General features: G+C 45.5%; 2 protein-coding genes across 7 annotated transcripts in view; both read left to right on the top strand.

Annotated features, from left to right (window-relative positions):
• The window catches only part of LOC100116629 (protein kinase C, brain isozyme), a 65,173-nt gene that overhangs the window by 4,305 nt on the left and 39,547 nt on the right, over nt 1–21,321 (top strand). The gene's annotated exons all lie outside the window — the stretch shown is intronic.
• On the top strand, nt 11,027–13,383 carry LOC100679662 (putative ankyrin repeat protein RF_0381). 2 transcript variants are annotated; one of them, XM_003425602.4, is made up of 2 exons: nt 11,027–11,158; nt 11,239–13,383. In XM_003425602.4, the coding sequence occupies exon 2, from the start codon at nt 11,359–11,361 to the stop codon at nt 13,210–13,212; it is 1,854 nt and encodes a 617-aa protein (XP_003425650.1). In that variant the 5' UTR covers nt 11,027–11,158; nt 11,239–11,358; the 3' UTR covers nt 13,213–13,383. The 2 variants fall into 2 exon arrangements, with proteins under 2 accessions (XP_003425650.1, XP_031783634.1); XM_031927774.2 differs by having other exon boundaries at nt 11,038–11,158; nt 11,223–13,383.

Raw genomic sequence — 21,321 nt, 5'->3', positions numbered from 1 at the left:
TCCAAAATCCTCTCGTTACGTAACCTCAACACCGGGGAATCCGGTACACACACATCCTCGATTATCTCGCGTCTCTCTCGGCCAAATTTATATCACCTATACCTCAGTCCTCTCTCACACTCGAAAGGTCTCTAACTTTTCGTTTTCATTCTGTTTTTTCTTTTGCGGCCTCTCGCGAGAGAGTACGTGACACGAATAGCCGAGGCTCGACAAGGCCGTGTAGGCTCGAAAATTGGACACCGAGAGAGCGTCGCTGTGAATCAAGCGTTTTGTGTACGTCTGTGCGAGTCTCTTTTTAGGCAGTATGCGCGCTTTGTTTTCCTCGAGTGGCAATCACGGAGTTCCGATGGCTCGCGACGCGGAATCAAGTCTCGCTCTCTCTCTCTCTCTCGGCCCCCGATTAAAAACAAAGAATTTTTATTGTAAACCGAACGCTCTCGAGACAAATTTTTTTCTTAAGCATTCGTACTGCTCGATGAATATTCAAAAGCGCGAGCGCGCTAAATTTAAAAATAAAATTATACGAATCTCTCTCTATAAAGGGGCTTGTTTACTATGCAGCGAGCGCATTTCAGCCTTTTAGAGAATCGGCAATGAAGTGAATTACAAGCTTGGATCTTAGAAGGCAGATGATTCTTGGAAAAATTGAGAGCAGAATTTCCTTTATCCAACGAGTCTACTATCGCATCGAGCTCTATCAACAACAGGCTATAACGCACTATTGTTCGCGCGCGACTCCATCCAAGAGGAGAGAAAGCCCTTTGATTTCGAAAATAGGTGCAGTACACTCTGCCTTTTCTCTCTCCGGAGTTTCTCCGATTGGATACGCGTCGCGCGCGCTAAGTGAATTACTACGCATTAGCCTCGCATAGTTGCGTTTGCTTTACATTAACCGAACACTCGTTTATTCGCTCTCGACCTAAAGGTTCGCATATCAATCATTCGAACCGTACAATAAAACACAAAATCCGATTTCTCGGCGCACCTGACGCAATAAGAGCACGCGGCTGATAATTTGTCTCAAAAGCGTTACACTCGCGCGCGAGGGCTTCGCATTATAGCTGCAGAGACGTCGGGCGTGTGCCAGGTCCACGTGCTGCACGAGGCTACGCTTATACAATAGTCCTACAAATTAACGCCGACGCGCGCGACCAAGGTTTCTTTCGCTGAATTGCTGAGAGAACGCCGTTGAAAGTTTTGTGTATTATGTGCATAGGTAAAGAGCTGCTGGTTAGGATTCCGGTGAGATTTTTACGGCTGGTCGAGGCCTCGCGGGATTACGAAATCTGGTGATCCGACTGTGCTCACTTCGAAAAATGTATAGGGTATAATTAAAAAAAAAAAAAAAAAAAAAAAAAAATAAAGTTTAAGTTCCTCCCGACACACCCGCAAATGCAGTGCACGTGATTTGCAGAATTTTATCAATATATAGTTGCATGCTGCGATATACACCAGTACAGTCTTGTAATAATCCACGACGTTCTTCATTGTTCTCGCTTTACGAGCAGTCGTTACAACGTGTGCCACCGCATCTGCGCGTCGACCTTAACACTCGAAGCACACCGCGCGCTGCAACTTTTAAACGACGCACCGCTCGAGATCATCAAGTGAATTAAAATCCGCGACGCTACGTAAGAGCTACACGTATAAAACACAGTAGAGCCAGTCACACGCGAGAACGATTATATCCTCCCGAAATAAGTACACGAGCTATAGCGGCTGGATAGACTCGCGCGCATTGCGCAACGCCAGTCATCCGAAAATTATGTAAGACGCGCAGGCACAGCGTGCGGATAACTTTCTGCGCCCGCGTGAACTTGGCCGCGCTCGGTTCGCGCGCGAAATGAAAATAGAAATCGTAATTTCGTCAAAGAGAGAGAGAGAGAGAGAGAGAGAGAGAGAGGTTGTCATAAACAACTTGGACGTAAAGTTGCACTGATGCACGAAGCAAGAGACAAGTTTACGTTTCCTCTGCGGAGAATTCGAATATAATATAGTCGTGGAATGTAGCGATTGCCTCGATTTAAATATATATATATATACCTATATCGGGGCGAGATGGCTAATAAAACGGATCTTGGCAATAAGATTAAATTTCGCACGCGTGTACGCGCGCCTCAAAGCCAGCGCCGAAAGCGTTTGGCTAAAAATAATCTAATAAGGTCTAAATGAGTTACCGAGCTAATGAGTTCAATAACAGCCGCGTTATATATACATTACAAGCGTGCGCGCGCGCAAAAATAATTCAATTTGTCCGTAACGACTGTCGGTGATCTCTGGCTCTTCTGCTGAAATTCCACACTCGTGGTAACGAGCAATCGTATAAACTTTACGATAAACTAAATTAGCTATAAATATGCGCACTCGAGCCCGAGTTACTGATATATTTATTTATAATTCATCAAGATGCACTTTTCCGCGAAACTCAATAGTAATAAAGCAGCGGCGCTTTTTTTTTCTCGCCGAGTCGCCGACGTGTTTAGAGAGGAGAAGAAGAACTCGTTATCGCTCGCGCGGCACGACGATAATGGAACACACCGACGGAAATTGACTTTTGGAATGATTTCTCCTCGCCTGTTCAGCTGATGCTGTTTGTTTTTTTTATTTTATTTTTTGCCGTTCCACATAAAAGCGCCGTCGGATTCGCTCTTGAGGAAGAATCAAAGTTCGCCCGGTGTAATCGTTTGTTTCTCGCGATGCTGACTCTCTCTTCTCAGCGTTGGGATTTCGGATAAAAATAGACGCGATGCATCATCGTTGGATAATAGTATCTAGACGTTATTTTATTTTTTTTTTACAAAAAGTAGGTTGTTAGTGTGGTAAACGATCAGGAATAAATGAAAAGCATATTACCTCAAAACGGTCTGGTTGTGCGCAGACGCCTGGAGAATTATTCTTCAATTTCACGCTCCCCGCAGCTGGAGAAACTAATTTCTCGCTAATTCACGTCTCGCTGATCAAACTAATTACCCCAACTCCGTCATCGTCATCGCGCTGCCATCATCTCTCGTTCCCTTAACCAACGAATGTAAAGAAAAAAACAATCCACAAGGGGTTAGCTCCTCGGGAAATCACAGGTATAAACACACAGCGCTGCATCACCTGAAATCCAATATAATATTTCCACAGCCTGGTGCAGAGGAATCCATTTTGTTCCATGATATCGTCCCTCTCTCTCTCTCTCTCTCTCTCTCTCAGCGACTAATCGATATTTATAGGATGTTTCATATTCCCTCGCAGATTAACCGACTACTCGCGCTATACACACTGCACATTGTAAAGCATAATGCAGCCCGCACATGTATATACGTATAAACGCGCGGCGCAAGAAAGTGGCACGTCGACGCGTATTTTGCCAGAGCGCGATGCAGGACAATGTATGTGGCACCGCACGTATACGCTGATCGATAATTGAGAAATGCGCTGCGAGGGGATGAATAATGCGCGCCACATGTATGGGAAAATAACGCTGCGAGCTTGCGCGACGAGAGCTTCGATTATCGCGCGGAGCTTTTATTATTCCGGTGCATCGCTACTTGCACTGGACACTTGGGTGTTCTTGACCCTGGCGCTGAGAGAGGGACTCGTGCGTTATTATATTTAGAACTGAAGACGAGTTCGACGCTCGGACGGAAAAGTGGTCGATTTGTTCGCTGTAACGTACCGCGTTCGAAATGCGCATTTAATCGTTCGTCAGCCATACCGCCAAGATTCTCGGCGCAAAGAGCGACGATAACTCAGTTGTCCGAGAGCACACGCGCGCTACAATCCATTTTCCCGTGAGCTTTCTCCACTCCTTTGCGATTTCCCGCCGTACCTTACACGACAGAAGATTCGCTGAGGATTTTTGAAAAAAACACAAGCTCAATGTAAAATCCAAGAGATATACGAGCTAGAGGAATTCCGCAACTCTATATTTACACCATCGCAGCGATCGAAAATAATTTTGAGTTATCTCAATGCTATACCTCCGTCATTAGTCACCATAGCCGCGCGTGTATAACTAATGGTATTGCTGAAGCTTCATAAATTACCCGCAGGTGTCCTCCGAATTAAAAAAAAGAGAGAGAAAGAGAGAGAGAAGTGAAAACCGCAGATCGTCTATGTAAACAAAACGAAATTTTCGATCCCAGCGCAGAATCGCAACGATTAATCACCAGACGCCAAGAAAAAGGTATATTGTGTATTGCATACACCCAAACACACAGACACAGACACAGGGACGAAAAGCTTCCGTGTCTGACAAATTGATTGGCGGCCGGTAAGGGGCTCGCGCGAGCGAGCGACGTTTCACTAAATTCAATTAAAGCGTGCTCGCGAGAGCTGAGCATATATATGTGTATACACAGATGGCCGAGAGCCGTAACATTCGTCTAATCGAGGTGAAGAACCGAATTCTGGCGGCCCGCCAGAAAGTTGCGCCGGCCGTTTATTATACGCGGCTTTGTCGCGCCGATGCTTCGAGAGGGAGAGAAAATAAGGGATTTTTATTGTTTTACATTTTCAGCTGCCTGTCAAGTGCAACTGCGATGTACAGGTATAATAAAGTTTATTTATAACGAGAGCGATAAGAGCCGGAAAAATCTCGAAAACATGCCATACAAACGGCATATTCTATACGCGTTCTGACGTGTCTCAGCACGCAGACCCTGACCTTTTTCCATCGCCGACTTCCTCAACTATACACTATAGCTATATATCTCTGGCGCGCGCATCTCCGTAACTTTATTATATCGAGGCCCCCCCCCCCCCCCCCGCCGAAAAAACTCGGACGATCTCGCTCGCAACTTGGAAAAATCATTATGAATTTTTCCTAATAAACACGCCGTCGTGAAAAAAGCTCGGACTTGTCGAACGTGATAGGTATACCTAAAGTTTCTCGAATTTATCGCACCTTATCCGTCGTAGTTCGCTTTGACGCTTGAAGTTTTTCCGGGCGGCACGTCTTTTATCACGCGAGATTAAACGCGCTTTTCAATTCGACTTTACGCGCGAGAAACGAGCTTTTCTCCTTTGAAGCTGTGTACACAGCGACGAGCGATTCGCATTCAATTCGAGCATAATAAATCTCGATTCTCTATGGTGGGAAAGCAGTGTATCCTCTTTATAACATCGAATTGACCCACTTGCTTTGCGAGTGGGCTATAAAGTTGCGGAGTAGGCGATTAAAAACTTTGAGAGAGGTAAGCTTTTTCGAGCTTTCGTATATACGCAAGTATAACCTTCGAGTAGTATCACGCAGCTTTGAGCTTCGAATCGTCCATCAACGCGAGTACGGTTAAAAGATTCGACTGTAGAGGACACGGGAAACTATACAGCTCGATGTACTTATAATCCCTCCCTGAGGATCGATAAACGGCGGTGACGAACCCAAAAAACAAAAAACAAGCTGCGATGGCCATAGAGCTTTATCTGTCGCGTGTGTGTTGCAGTGAGCGAAGGTCCGCTAGGTTATACGCGCTGCTATTTTCAGCCCCAGTATTCGCTTCTCCCTTTCTCTCTCTCTCTCTCTCTCTTGTGCAGGAGCTTTTTCCCAAGCCCGATTTCCATCGATTTCAGTAGCGTTATGACAGAGCCGCTCTCGCGTGTTCGCGCATTTGCTTATACAGGCCTTGTAAGCATCCTTCTCTCGAGCTTTTTTCTCGGACGCGCCGGTCTCTCTGTCGTTATATGGATTGATGCTGCGCTGCTGGTGGTTACCATCAGCCGCGCGGCGGTTAGCGATGCAGCAGGCAGTGTCTTTAGCCGAGGACGGTTATGAAGCTTCTTTCTTTCTTGCGCGCTCCGGCATTCGTGTGCTGTAATTCGAGGGGCCGAGTTCAGGGGTGTGGAACGTGTATTACGAGCGCGAGGTGTGGTCTCGAGGCGGTTTCGGGGCTTTTAGAGTGCCGGGGAGGGTAAATTTGTTTGCCTTGCCTGGGCGTAGGGTATTTGTCGATGGCGGGACGCGTTTGCTCTCGCGGAGATCTCTAGTTATGAAAACAAATTGATTCGGCTGAGTATAAGTACACGAGCTCGACGCTATTTGCTTCAAAAACGAATACCCATCCTGACCTTGGTACACCAGGGCGTAAAAACCTTATGTGTGTGCTTTGCCACAATAATTCAATTTCCAGCGGCAACACCGCAATATAACCTCGAGCTCGCTCGAGCAATTTGTCTTCCGATTCGAACGTCCGCGACTATATACTCGTGCATCTCTCGTCCGCGGGGCCGATAAATCTCATCGATCTCAATCACCAGCTCGCTATATACAGCTCCTCTCGGCGACGTGTCCCGCACGCGAGCTCTCCCTAATTAAAAGGCGCTGCATACGTCCTTAATATATAAACTCGCGACGGCGAATCAATCGCGATGTGTCCTGAAACGGCGGCCGTTTAATAATAGAAAACAGCCGCGGCGCACACGTCTAACTATTCCTCTGTGCAGAGAGACGAGGATCGATGTCGTATTTATTGTTTATCGTTGCCCGATTGCTTCTCTCCGGGGGGGTAGACTGATTTCCGCGAGTTTGGACGTGGTTCGCACGCGAGGGTATATTCTAATTTCAGGAACACACTTTGGGGAGAACAATTTTGATTAGGCGAGAGCTTTTTGTGATACCTTACTCGACGAGGAAATAATTGCTGAGATAATCGATAAGAAGCGGTTTGGGAATCCCCCGATACACACGCGAGAACGAAATTTCAGACTAATTTTTTTTTTTTCGTCTTCGTACACGTATATAACTTTGTGATTACTTCGATAACGCAGCGTAAGTTTGAGTTACGGCTGCAAGCTCTCCTCGCTCTTCCGAAACTTCAGCGAAAACATGAGCAAGCGCAGCTAACGCACAGGATCCGATGCGCGAATGAAGCTGCAGTCCATCTTCGGCCGATTGAAATGCGCTCGCACCTGTTGCTATAAGATATTAAATTTCCAACTCATCGCTCATTTATTCAGCTATATTATCTCCGTAATATAAATCGTAAATGATGCGAGGGACGTAAAACTATACGGTTCAGTCTTATGCTTCGCGGGACTATAGGTTTACGGTGATCTCGTTATGGTCAAGGGCCACAAAACGCTTTTTATAATATTAGATAAAAAGCAAAAGATAATAACGAAAAAAGTCAAGTTTCGTTCGCGAACAAAAAGTGCGAAATCTTCGTAAAAACCACCCAACCTCCAACCTTCCACTCACACACACACACACACGCTTACAGAGCCGTATAACACACAGCTCGTAATAACGCACTTACAGCGCGCTCTCAGCACTTCGCGCGCGCTACATCCCTCTCCCGATGCGTCTTGCGCGCGCGGAGAGAGATAGAGAGAGAGAGAGAGGCGCGAATGCAATTATCGATTAACCGGCCCATCGTCGCCTCGTGCTACTCTCGCTCCACATAGTGTGTATATATAGTATGTATATAGCACATGTCGCAGCAGTAGTCGCGAGAGATATCGAAGGTCGTAAGGCTTAATAAGCGACGTGTGTGTAAGGGCTAGCTGTATACACTGTTCTCTGCACCTATCCTCCTGCCTTGTATTCTCTGCTTGTTATTGTTATTATTATTATTATTATTATTATTATTATCGTTACGAATTCGATGATTTATCAGACGAGGAAACTAGCGGTTTGCGTTATATATACCTAATTTCTGAAATTGACGCGGTAAGAAGCTTCGAAGCGATATACGTCGGTACTTTTTCAGGAGAATGTTCTTTATTGTATCGTGTCGCGCGCGAGATGAAAGTGGATTATCGCGCATTGTGTAACCCTGCGTTATACTCTCGCGATTCGTTTTGTATATAACACACAGTCCGAGGCGATCGATTGTATAGGAAATTTTTACCCTTTACACACTTTTTTAGGGCAATTTTATCCGCTGAAGTGCATAGTTATCATCAGTCACTATTACCCGGGAAAAAGAGCTGCTGCTATATACACGTCCTATATACATCCCGCGCGCGGCCTAATTATATTCGCGACGTGGAGCCGAGTATCGATTGCGGCCAAGTCGCTCCCATGCTCAGGCTGTTCTCTCTCTCTCTCTCTCTCTCTCTCTCTCTCTCTCTCTCTGCAGTTAATGTGAAAAATCCAACTTGGATATATAATTGCGCTGACCTATATATGCAGCGCGGACGGGAAATCAATAATAGCTCGGCTGCTCGATAATACGCGGCGTTTATAGTCGAAAATCGCGTCCTTCACGATCGTCAGTCGCGAGGACTATTATCAGCGATTAAGAATTTCTCATCGTTCGCACTATATATAGTGTATACAGTTACGCAGTCTTTCTCCTTTTTGCCGACGTAAAGAAGTCATTCGCTTACGTAAAGACATCGTGAGTAATTCCTCGATTCCTCTCTAATTTTTTTCCATCCATCTCTGAGAGCCGCTGGCGGATGTGTTGTATGTATGTATGGAATGTGCGTACGCGGGGGGGGGGGGGGACAGTAAATTATCCGAGATGCTCTGCAGCGCATTTGAAACACGAATTGCGACGTGTTTACGGAATCTATAGGAGGAAAAGGGTTACACAATGACTCGCGGATGAGGAGAATATTTTTACCGAGCGGAAGCCTACAGACGCAATTGTATACCGTTAGATAAGATTCTCTTCGCTACGGGTATAGTCCCACGACGGATAGATATGGATGGAATATTTATGAATGAACAGTGCACGTGCCTGCGCGTGTGTATACGAGAATATAAAAACGTCGTGTTTGCAGGATGGGAATTCTATGTTTTATTAATTGACTCGCGCACCCGCGCAGATGGAAAAATAACACAGTAGTGCCTCGGGAATCCAATATGAATTTTAATTTTGAAATAATAATCCTTAGACGAGACGGCCGCGCGAGGTTATTCTTACAGTTTCATAATCACACTGCGGTTAGTCACGCGTAATGGCTAATTGCTCGCTAGAGAATGCAAAAAAAAAACACCAATCAAGCGAATCGAGAAATCATCTCACGAAATCCAAGCTCAATTACACTGCACCTGATGGTACGTAATCCTCAGCATCTCGATCGAGCACAGAGCCATACCCAATGCTGTGCAGGGAGCTACTCGTGCATGTATCATTAGGAACGGCGCGAGGCGGAATGCAAAACGGCTTACGGAAAGGATCCCATCCGTCGTCGCGACGTATTGCGGGGGAGGAGTGTAGACTCCGCCGTATGCTGATGCGCTCTGGGGATGTATTATGTGGAGTATGCATGAGTTGGGATTTCGCACGCGCCGCCAGTGCAGCCAGCTACGTGCAGTAGCAGGGAAACCGTAAAATCACACGGCTGCGCACGTGTGCCTCAAGGTGATTCTTCCATAGACGAATCACTAGTAATTAAGTCGTTGCTCGCAAAGGGTTTCCCCCTGGTATGCGGCGCGTTGCATGTGCCATTTGTCATTCAAAAAGTGTAGCAGCGGAAACGACACTGAGATTTATACGTCCGGATGAGTGTTCTTCGGTATCTATGTATACGGCCAAAGGATCTCCATAAATTCATCCTTATCGAAGCCGTGTGTCGGCTTAAGGGGTCAGAGAGAAAGTGAGAGAGATCAGATCTTATCGTGGATCAGAGGACCGCCGACGGGGCTTTGGACGCGCAGCCGACGGACGTGCGAGTTGCCGAGGTGGACGTGATGATTTTATTTATGCGCCGCAGCTAACGTTAAGGCTCGTTATCGGGTACAATTAAAGGCTGTTATGAATAATTACTTTATTTCTGGTGTGAAATTGGAGATGTCGTTAAAATGGCTTCGTTCGTGAATATACATCGATAGAGCGCACTCGCGCAAGATGAAACGCTCGCTATGCATGACATGAAAATTAGACAATATCGATCCACTCGTGTCAACTCAATACATTCAATTCGAGCGCGCGGGCTAGCGTGATTACGGATACTTAACCGAAACTCGATAGTATTATGGAGCCATTATGCATGCGCGAAATCGAATTTCAAGCCAAGCTTATTAAGAAATTCGATGTTATCGTGAAAGCTCGTTATTTAAAAGTATAACGATCAAATCACGCACATCTCTTTCTCAAGAGTCAGCTTGAACAAGCGGCATTACACGCCACTCCACAGCGGTCGAGCAGAGCGCATTACACTTTATCCACGTTCTCCTCAAAGGATTGATCGCGCAGCGGGTGGTATCACCATCGCTTTGCGTTCAACGAAACTCACGTATACATATAGGACGTCTGCGTAAAGCGAAGCTATCGCACACGACTCGTTATCGCAACGTCGTATTAGGAAGACACTCGCGGAGGTAATCTCGCGCGTTTATCATCCGGTGCTCGTCGATCATTCCGCCTGTGTTCCGCGTGTAATTAGTCAATTAACGACTCGTCACCGCCGACTAAGTACTCGTGTTTCAGCTGATTTACTACTGCTGGCGATCATATACCTATACACGACGAAATCTGCAACAAAAGCAAAATGACTTTACAGAAGTATTGTAGAATAATAATGTCGAATTTGTCTTTCTTCATATCTGTTATTTTTTGACTAATCTTCGACTCTGTTTCCTATAGCTCAGAACTTTTTGGCGAATTTCTTCATATGAGTATGCATGTCTGGGTTGAGTACACCGGGGCCGATGTGGAAACGAGCGTAAGTCACTCGATTATCGTGGCGGCACGTTTCTGGAACACTATTATATGCTGGAGTGAATGGCACACACAAAGCGATAATGCGCGTTTGTTAGAATTAGGGGATTGAATTTTTTGCGAAGTGACGGCCAAATTCGGTCAGTAGTGGATACTGTCTTTGCCGATTGGCTTTTGAGGTTAGATGCAAGTAATTATTTGGCTTTTGAGGTTAGGCGCAGCCTACTAGCAGGCTGCACCTAACCAAGCCAAAATACATTGGCAGCACTGTCGAAAACGCTATTGTCCATGTAGGTACGAACTAATCCGGTCAATTCTGGACACGGCCTTATGTATACAAATACGAGTTAAACTCCTAACGTCTTACTTGTCGCCGGACGAGTGAACCGTAAACTCAAGGGTGGGGGCAAACGGAGCCGGATATAAGTTGATGTTCGTGGTTTCAGACTCAGATGTTCATTCTGCTCGCAGAACCCGGAAAGTAAAGTCGACATAAGAAGGTTGTCGAAGGCTTCTATAACATTGGCGCACGAATAATTCGAGCATCGAAATAAATAAGTGTAAGTAAATAGTGTCGTGTCACCTTTTGAAAAGTCACTGCTCCACATTATTCAACATCTTTAGTTGTACTCAATTTTAGAAAGACCAAACTCCATCTCTGACTGAAAGTACTAAGGACGCTGACTTCTGATGATGTATCACCTCAACTCGGGCGCCATCTAATTTTTCATCTGGATACATCTAATAATACACTTCAGCTATGAAGCAAGCCAGCGTTGCGAATACCAAAGGACGTCGTAAAACCATTCGTCGCATCTGCAAAAAGCGTATGCATCGAAGCAGCAGAAGATACTACACAAAGCTCATGTTCAAAGCTCTCAAATCAGGCAACGTACCTATGGTGAGTCAGTTGTTCAAGGACGGCGGTCTGCTTGTCAACAGTCGTTCGCTCGGCATGACGAATTTGCACCTCGCCGTCAAGTACGATTTCATCCCCGAGGCCATTAAACTGATAAATCTTGGCGCCGATGTTCGCCTTAAGACTCCGGAAGGTGAAACCGCCTTGCAGTTCGCCGTTACCAACAAGCGCCATTCAAATATACTAATGCAGATGATACCCAACGGTTTTAAATACGAGTTCATGAGATTCTATGGCTTGGAGTCGTTACGCTTTGCCGTCGCAAACAGAGCCACGAGCGCCATTAAAGACCCCGCTGATACCTCGGATGCTCTCTATAGGGCACAACAGAGATACAGTTTTGTGAAGCTGCTGTTGGATGCCGGGGCCGAAGTAAACACCAAAGACGTTAACGGATGTTCGCCACTCCATTGCGCAGTTTATACGGGCGATTTGGAGCTGGTAAGAATTCTCACCCGTGCTGGTGCCGACATCAACAGCCAAAACAATATAGGTGCCACGGCGTTGCACGATGCCGTTTTATGCTGTGACGCGGATATGGTTTTTTGGTTCCTCTGTGCAGGCGCGAACTTCACTGCTAGGACCCTCGATCTGGGCAACACAGCTCTGCACTGGGCCACGATGCTCAATATCGACAACAGTCATGAATGTATAATAAAAATGCTTCTGGAGTTTGGAAGTGACTTGAACGTACCTAACACCTATAACTGGACGCCCTTCAACAATGTCGTCCGGTTCTGCGACATCAACTTGTTGAGATTCTGTATCGATGAGTACAAAGCAGACCTGAAAAGGCTAAATATTGACGGAAATAGCGCCCTAACTTTCGCGGTCCAGAATGTCAACAAAAACGTGACGGACGTGGTGTTGGAAAGTGGACTCGACGTCCTGCACAAGTCAGACGATAACCGAACACTTTTGCACTTCGCGAGTGAACTATCCATGCTGGATAACGTTCGATACCTGATCTCAAGGGGTGCAGAAATCAACGCCAAGGATAAAAATGGTATAACGCCGTTTCTTTTGTGCACACTGAAGATACACGACATTTTCAGAGAAAACTGGCCGTTAGCCCTTGCACGAGCCAGTTACACGATGGAAAGAAAACAGGTGATGAGACTGCTGCTGGAACTTGGAAGTGATTTGAATCTCAAAGTCTTGGAGCAGAAGCCCCAGGACACGCAATCGGTCTTCGAGCTGGTAATAGTCATGGAGGACACCGAGGCGCTGCATATGATCATTGAGTACGTGGCCGAAGTCGAGGCAAAGACGAACAAGAAGCAGTTCGACGATTACAACCTGAAGCTGATTGACGCTCAACCGGAGATCAAGGACTACTATCAGAAGTGTCAAGATGAACTTAAAACCATGAAGACTACCAAGATCGAAGGTACCACTATCACGTACTACTTCGTACTGAAGGAGCCGCTTGACGTAGTGGCTCGGTATACCAGAAATAAAGAACTCGTCGAGCAGTTCAAGCACAATCTCCACAGCTTATGTCCGTTTTATGCGTCGCAGTTGGATGCAAAATTAAACGCGGCTATTGCTCGGCAAAAAGTTATCGAGAGGGGCTGTTCGATACTGAGCGAGTTAATTCCGTTTGCTGATTCTTCCTGCATTGCGTATGAGATCATATTCAAATATTTGAGCGAGGCAGACGTTAAATTGCTCATTGGTAGCGAATTTCATTGAGAAATCCTACTTTATCTAAATTTTTGAACTTAATCTTTTAAGTTACTGGACTGCATAGCTTTAACATAAATAAAGAAAGTATTTCGATGCTGACAATTTGTTAAAAAATATTAATTGATGACTATTACATTGTAGAATGAAACATGAATAAACGTTCCATCCGCAACTACATTTCGATGTTTTACTCCCGAAGATTTCACATCCTCATCATCCCAAATCGAGAAAGCTTCGCAATGACAAATATTCAAGTCTTTCCTCCTCGAGAGGCATACCGGCGCGATGATCGACAGCAGATTTTCGCAAGCCAAATCCGGTCCTTTACATCGAAGCGGTCATCTCTGTGCTCGCTCCATCGAGCGAAATAGATTGCCATATCGGGACGAGTATACATAGGAAAGGTTCTCACCGCGTACACACACTACGCTCCGGGGAACTTCCAACAGGCCAACTTTAAGATGGTTTCCTGAATCGCGTCATGGGGCCGTCGTCCCTCTCTCTCTCTCTCTCTCTCTCTCTCTCTCTCTCTCTCTCTCTCTCTCTCTCTCTGTATATAGCGAGGGTAACTTCACTCGGAATCTCCGTTCGGTGAATCCGCTCCGCCTTCTTTTTTTCGCCGAAAGTTTGTAATAGAGTACGCTCGGTTGTGGCTCGCTCCGTGATGGAGGAAGTGGAGCGCTTTGTGTACCATAAAAGGCTCTTTGTAGTTCGGCTGACGCTGTCGTTCTGTTGTTCGGCTGTCACAGCGACGATTTTTTTTATTTTTATTACTCGCGCTCTCGTCGTCTATACCTCTCGAATAGTAGGCGAAATTTTCGATATTACTTAACGCGATGGAACTGTACGTTGGAATTCAGTTACGTTGGTATAGCCTTATCTTCAGTGCTCGTATAATGGAGTAAAGGGTTATACGAGTATATAACACACGACCGGCCGCGCATACGCGCACATTAAAGGGATTTTCGCGATAATTCCCACTTAATCTGAAGGGTTTCCCTCCCGAACGCGAATCTTAATCCCCGAATAGATAACCCAATTATACACGACTACAGCTATATACGCGGCTTACCCCTTATATATATATTGTTTTTTAAGGAACTGCGGGGCTCGGGAAATTGAATTTCCGCAAAGTCAAGTTAACCGATCGCGAAGTTTGAAAATCAATTACCGCTTCGTTTACAAGCCACTCGATCGTGTCGTCGTCGAGAAAAATCACTTCCTTTATCGTACGAAAAATCACGTCGTTTTCGAATGATCATACATAAGAATATAAGTCAGCCGCGGCGAAAAAAAAGAAGGCCAAATGAGCCGTGAAACTCGGGGAGGAAAGCCTCGATCGTTGTTCCACTTCATTCTCTCCCCGATAAAACACTCGTCAGAATGAAAGCCGGTCCCTTTCATACCGGGAATATTGTTTTTTCTCGGCTCCTCTTCGTACGCTTCCTTATACACAAGCCGTCTCTCTCGTGGATATCGTATTTTTTGCTCTCACCGGGGGATCTACCGCCGCTGGAATAGCGCGTTTATACACGCGAAGACGGAGAAATCGAATAGCGGAAAGGGAAGAGAGGGAGGGAAGTTGCGAAGTTAAGGCGATGATAAGTTTTTCGGAAAGTTGTAAGTCGGTGGTGTTAGAGAGGTGCGATAGAATCGCCGTGTTACTATACTACTACTCGCCGATGGTATTGATTCTCGCTAAACTTTCAACTCGGCGGCTTTAGCGAGCGCTATTTTATTATAGTTCTTTAAAAAATAGTACTACTCGAAATTCGATTATAAATAACAGGCGCACGTTCGTCGACTAAATATCTCAGTCACGCAGAGAACACGACTTCCGGAATTGTATATCTCCCTCATACCGCGCGTCGCTCGCGCCGAAAAAGGAGCAAAATGAAATTTCTAATAACACCGCTATCCTGTGTTCCGCACACGATACGAGAATTTCTCTCTACCGCGGGCTCGCGTACCGCTCGTCCATATACGCCACTGTTACGTGAATATAAGATTCCCAGCTCTCTCGGTCACAGACGAGATCGGAAAATTCGAAGGTAATTTTCGGGACTGGAGGACACGAGGACTGTATGAATAAAAGAATACCGACTTCGAGGGTACACACACACACACACACGCACGCACACACTCGTAAGAGGAAATGGGGAACCTATGGGAGGGAGAGGGAGAGAGAGTCGGAATTGCGGTTCCACCGGGGCAATAGGGGGGTGGACTATTATACGAGATGAATGTCGCTGGGGTCGCGAGAGAGAAAAGCGCACTCGAACGAGAAAATAGAGAGAAGGCGGGTAATGAGATAGACCGCGGCTGTACCGGAGCTGCTTGTAAAAATATTTCCGATATATATATATATATATATATATATATATATATATATATATATATATATATATATATATATATATATATGTATATATAATGACGAAGTTGTTCTTCTTCCAGTCTTCTTGGCGATGGGGTATAACCTATATACGAAATTAAAGTCGATCACTTCGGTCGATGTATAGATCGACGGTTAAATTTCATCGCGATCGATCGAACGCCAAAAAGTACGTATAAATACCCCGTTTTATCGACAAAAAAAAAAATCGGAGGGTGCGAGTATATAGCCGGCCTTCGTCACGCGAAATGAGAATAACGTTCATTTTTCTCGCGGCAAGACGATACAAAAAGAAAATTCGTCCCGTCCTTGAACGCGCAAGCCGACGCGCATTTCTCGAATCCTGCACACTTGTATACGCGCGTGATGCAGAGAGATATATCGGATTACGCTGGGAGATTTCGCCGTAATTGTTCCGAGCCGCTGCTATTTTTTCGAGAAGAAATCCGCGCGCGCTTAATGCTATTATTTTTTCTTTAAATGATCTTACATATTCTCGGGCCTTGTATACAAAATAAACGGAAACGAGAATAGCCGGCTTGTGTAGAGATTTATTCATAAGCTGAGAGACGCGTCTTTTCGAGATCTCCATATGTCTGATAGCCCGCTTTCCATTGAATTATTTATAAACAGCTTGTATAAATAGAGTTTCATCGAATATTTTCAGACTGCGTTCGTTTGTATAACGATATCACACGATAATTTTGCATAAAAGATCGCGACCGCGCGCGAGAAATTCAAAGCCAAATTCGACTTGCTATATAGCTATCAGCTCGCTCACCGCGGAAACCAGCCTCGGTGTAATCGCTTTACCCGCTGGTGCGGTTGGCACATGCGTCGAAAAGAGCAGCGACGCGGCTCTGTGCGCATGGCTCGGAAATTGACGGCGCTTCCGATAACGCTGTTAACGCCACGTTGTGTCTTGTCCTCCTGTATACTCCTTCGAAGCTGATGCTTTTCTTTTCTTTTCTCGGCTATTTCCATAACAATGCCTCTAATTGACGTTCCGCGATTCATCGATAATAATTCACGGCGGGTGACCTTTTCGATGAATATACACTTCGAGCGATGTTGATTGGTTCTTTTGAAAAATTTAATTTTATTATAAAAGCGTGATAGCACATATGGCATTCTTATGTACGCCTGAGCCCAAAGGCCGGCATCTCTTCTATTTTTAATTCTACTCAGCAGGCATTGAGTTATTTTAAACCCTTTGGATATTGAAACTATTTCTGAACCCGAGTATAAAACAATGAGCAGCTCGCGCGCGCGCGCGCGCGTGCGCGTGTGTGTGTACGAGTTAATATACACCCAGTAGGTAAACAAAACCGTACACGCGCGTTTATGTAGTGCGTTTAAATCCAGAGTCGTCGCGAACTTTTCTAAAAATATGCAGATTTACAACTCAGGAATTTAAATGGAAGGACGAAGCAGTAATGATAATTCTCCGGCGACGCGAAAATTCTCGGTATACGCATTAACGCGGTATACGTATTTTGAAAACTCGGTGAGCCGCGAACTGTATAATCGGCGCGAATAGATACAGCGCGTTGAAGAATCGGCCGTCGATGCCCTCTGCTGAAAAATAAACTCGCTAATAAATAGCGGCCCACAAAAGGCCTTTCTCTCTTCCCTCGAGCCAATAAATAATGGATCCGAGCGAGCGATAAGTGCGATTGCCTCTTCCTATCGCCTCGCCTTTTTTTTTTTTATTTTTTTCGATAAATAAATCAAGACGGAAGAGCCGGCACTTTTGGATCCGATGCGGCGGTGCTGAATCGTTTGATGTATTCGGAGAGTCTGGCCGGCTGCCAGGCTACTCGGAAAGCCATTATATGCAGAAATATAATTTGTACCTCTCTAATTCGCATTAATATACGCACCGAGTATTTTAGTATCTTGTTCTTTTTGATTTTTCAAGATTAAACGCAGCTGTTACTTTATTTTCGAGCGATCGCGCACAAAAGAAGAGAGCTGTGCCTTCGGCTATATCCAAAGCAGCGGGTAATCATACCGCGGCATGTTATCTTTCTCGGGGAATATTCTCCGATGCTCTTACATGGCTTTGAGAGAGGAGTTTCGAGAGGAACATCAGCGACGGTAATAAGCTCTCGTGTTTCTTGATTATTATTATTATCTCGATTATATTGATAGAAAATTAAGGCATTTTTTATTATAATTTATAAGCATCGATCTCAGCATGTATACGCGTATACTTGAGAGAGCTCAGCGAGTTCTTCCGGTCGAGTAATTTTCAGCTCCTCCAGCAGCTCGTACATAGCCAGAAGCGGAGCGGCAGACGAAAGCTTGCGCTTTCTTTGTCTAGGAGCGAGAGGATGAGCGCTTGTCAAAAGGCTCGATATGGCTCGTTGAGAATCGGGGTGGGCATCCCTCTCTTATCTCCGGGTATTCGATTTCTCATACTTGACTTTATTGGATTATACAGCTGCAGCTGTATAGAAGTCACCTTGTACTCCCACGAGAGACATTCGATGCATTGCATCAGAATGTCTTACACGCAAAGTCCGTAAACACACTGCACGAAGCGACGAAAGCAATATCACCCACGCACACATACACTCGCGTGGAAAGACTCCCCGAGACAGTAAAACAGACGTCAATCCATCGTGAAAGAGAGCGAGAGAGAGAGAGAGAGAAAGCTCTTTTTACGAGTCTGAAGGATTGACAAAGGCCTGGCTTTACGATCTCTCTCCCAGCGCGCGGTAATTCGCGCCTTCGCAGCTCCGATACCCGGCGCTACTTTTATCGCGCGCACATGCACATACGCCTATGTACCCTCGAATTCAAATGTCAAGCGCAGATGCGCCGGAGTATACACACAAGCCTTTCAGCGAGTATTCCACATCGAAGCTTTTTCAGCGCTTTTTTTTCTATCTTTCAATTGAAAATTCTAAAGAATATCGAAGAACTTTTCATACCATCCGAACGGCTGTAAGAGCAACGATTTTAGAAACTCCGCCGAAACGCGCGGATCATACGCGGATAGCACACATGCGGCTGTCCGAGCTTTGTAATGCGGCGCGTTATATTCTGCGCTGCAGCTCTTTCTCTCTCTCTCTCTCTCTCTCTCTCTCTCTCGCATCCGACAACGAATTGATTGCGAGTTGCGGCCTCGTTATGTGTACAACTACACGTTTGATCGGGCGGCTTGCGTCATGCCGAGCCTATACCGTGTGTATTTATCGCGAGATGCGACCATTATGCATGCATATAACTCGCGATGCTAGAGAAGAACGCGTATTATGTACCTCGATTCGAGTTGTATACGAGAAAGGCAATTTTTGAGTACAATAAATAGGATCGATTCGCGAAATACACCCTGGCAACGTTCCACGCACACATAGGCGCAAGCTTCCGAACAATGTCGCGGGACGATTGATTTGCACATGTGTGCGTGTCTTGCGGGAGATTCGCCCCTGATGCTTGTGCGCGATTATTCTTTGCGCCACGCCCGAACGGATGTTTACACGACGCGCAGACGTGTATTTTCGATTGTTCGCGATTTAATTGGCTTCTCAGGGATCAGGCAGAGGAAAGATTTGATTCTAATTGATGACCGATGCTTGTATGTTTATATTCTAATATATATATATATATATTGTTGTTTCTCTGTTACAGGTGAGTTTCACGATATTGATACACTGAGCAGACATGGGCGTAAGTGAGGAAGTCGAGGTTTGCATTAGTTTAATGTAGTATAAAAATTGATTTTTTCATATAGCTTCAATGCGAAAAAAAAACTGCGAAAACTCCCCCTACTATATACTTATACATTCCCCGCAGATTTTATCGCACGCTTTAATGAGTTGGCAAGAAGGTTAAAGTTCGCGCCTCGGTTAATACACCTTCTCTCTCTTCTCTTTTCTTTTATATATATATATATATATATCGAGGCTGTGTATAAGCGGGGCCGGAATGGCTATTAAATTTAGAAAACGAGCCCGATAACAATCCTATTCAGCGCTTTAATTTGTTTTCTAGCGGCCCTGTATACGTGCGGCGAGTTTATACTCTCATTTTCATAAATATAATCGAGCGCGGTAGAGTAGAGTGAAAATTGGCTCCTTTTCTCGGAACGTAAATTCCAATTCTTCCCATCCAACGCGTATATACATATATTGAGAATTTCACGCTTGAAAAACGATATGACGCGAGTGAGTATAGGAGGCGATGAAATTAGTCGCGGCGGAGGGCAATCACCGAATCAATCCGTCCGCAAGTGTCCACCTTGATTTATCCTCGTCATTACGAGCTTTTAACCTAAATTCTCCTCCTCTTTAGGCAGCAGCTTCAATTGTGTCTTACCGCGCCGTCAACATCGACGCTCTCGCTATATCTATGTAACGAATTCCCCGTCGACCTTCTACCTCTCTCTCTCTCTCTCTCTCTCTCTCTCTCTCTCTCTCTCTCTCTCTCTCTCTCTCTCTCTCTCTCTCGCTCTCGTAATCAATACAGATTGCTTCGCTTCATAAACTATATACACAGCTCCCTACAGCGTGTTTGTCCTCTCACTCTACTGTGTCACACGATCTCCTCTTATACATACAGAGCTATACATTCGCACTCATCGCAATAGCCACGTGTGCGTATATAACGGAGTAAAGCTCGCGCGTGAAAGCTTTTAAACTGCCGGAATTCGCTTAACCCCCAAATATTTGTCGTCGCGATTGTTATCGATCGCCGCGACGCCACTACTTAGCGCTATACGTGTATGTGCATCGTCGCGTCGTGTATATGCAATAAAGCGGCTCCGTGATTTACAAACGCGTATACGTATAAGCGATCACGTAACGGCCGTAACTCGCGCTCGAAAGCGAAATGTTTGCTGTATGTGTGTGTGTGTGTGTGAGCTTTTTTAGCTCTAGGTGAAAACTCGATGCCAGGCACGTATGCGGAGAGTGTGGGCCATTATATCGCGCGCTTTATTTCCCCGGTTATCGAGGAATAAGTGTTATTGTGCGAAGCGTGCGTTATTATATTTTCGCCGCGATCGATTATCTTAATCATTGGCGCGACTATGCGATATTCCGACCGTCAGAGCGTTCTATAATTGAAGTTCTGCCGCGTGTGTGTGTGTGCATATGCGTATAGAAACGATGAATCGAGCTTGATTATTATAACGACGCGCGCTGCGTTACAATGTCGCTCATTTACTCGATTTTCTGTGTGGGCCTATAAAGGATAAATTTATCAGCGACGCGCGAATGAGGATTAATTGTGCGCACGGTTACCGCGGAGCTTGATTTACGGCTATGCGGATATCACGTCGCGCGTACAATTGAAACGTACGTCTAAAATACTATTTCGTCAACCGAATATCTCCCCTTATTTTTTTACCGATACCTGCGCTTGAAATATACAAGACTCCACGGTCCGCATAGAGAAATCGTATACCGACTATACAGCATCGAAGGGACTATAATACTCGCCTGGGATAATTACGAGAGCACAGCTCTCGCTGGCTCGTTGCCAGTGTATATAATCAGTCGACCGCCTGTTGGACCCTCTAGCGCGCATTGCAAGCTAGAGAGAGAGAGAGAGAGAGAGAGAGAGAGAGAGAGAGAGAGAGAGAGAGAGAGAGAGAGAGAGAGAGAGAGAGAGAGAGAGAGAGAGAGAGAGAGAGAGAGAGAGAGAGAGAGAGAGAGAGAGAGAGAGAGAGAGAGAGAGAGAGAGAGAGAGAGAGAGAGAGAGAGAGAGAG

The sequence above is a fragment of the Nasonia vitripennis genome, chromosome 3, assembly GCF_009193385.2.
Source record: "Nasonia vitripennis strain AsymCx chromosome 3, Nvit_psr_1.1, whole genome shotgun sequence".
NCBI lineage: Eukaryota > Metazoa > Arthropoda > Insecta > Hymenoptera > Pteromalidae > Nasonia > Nasonia vitripennis.
This window is presented reverse-complemented; position numbering and strand designations above follow the sequence as displayed.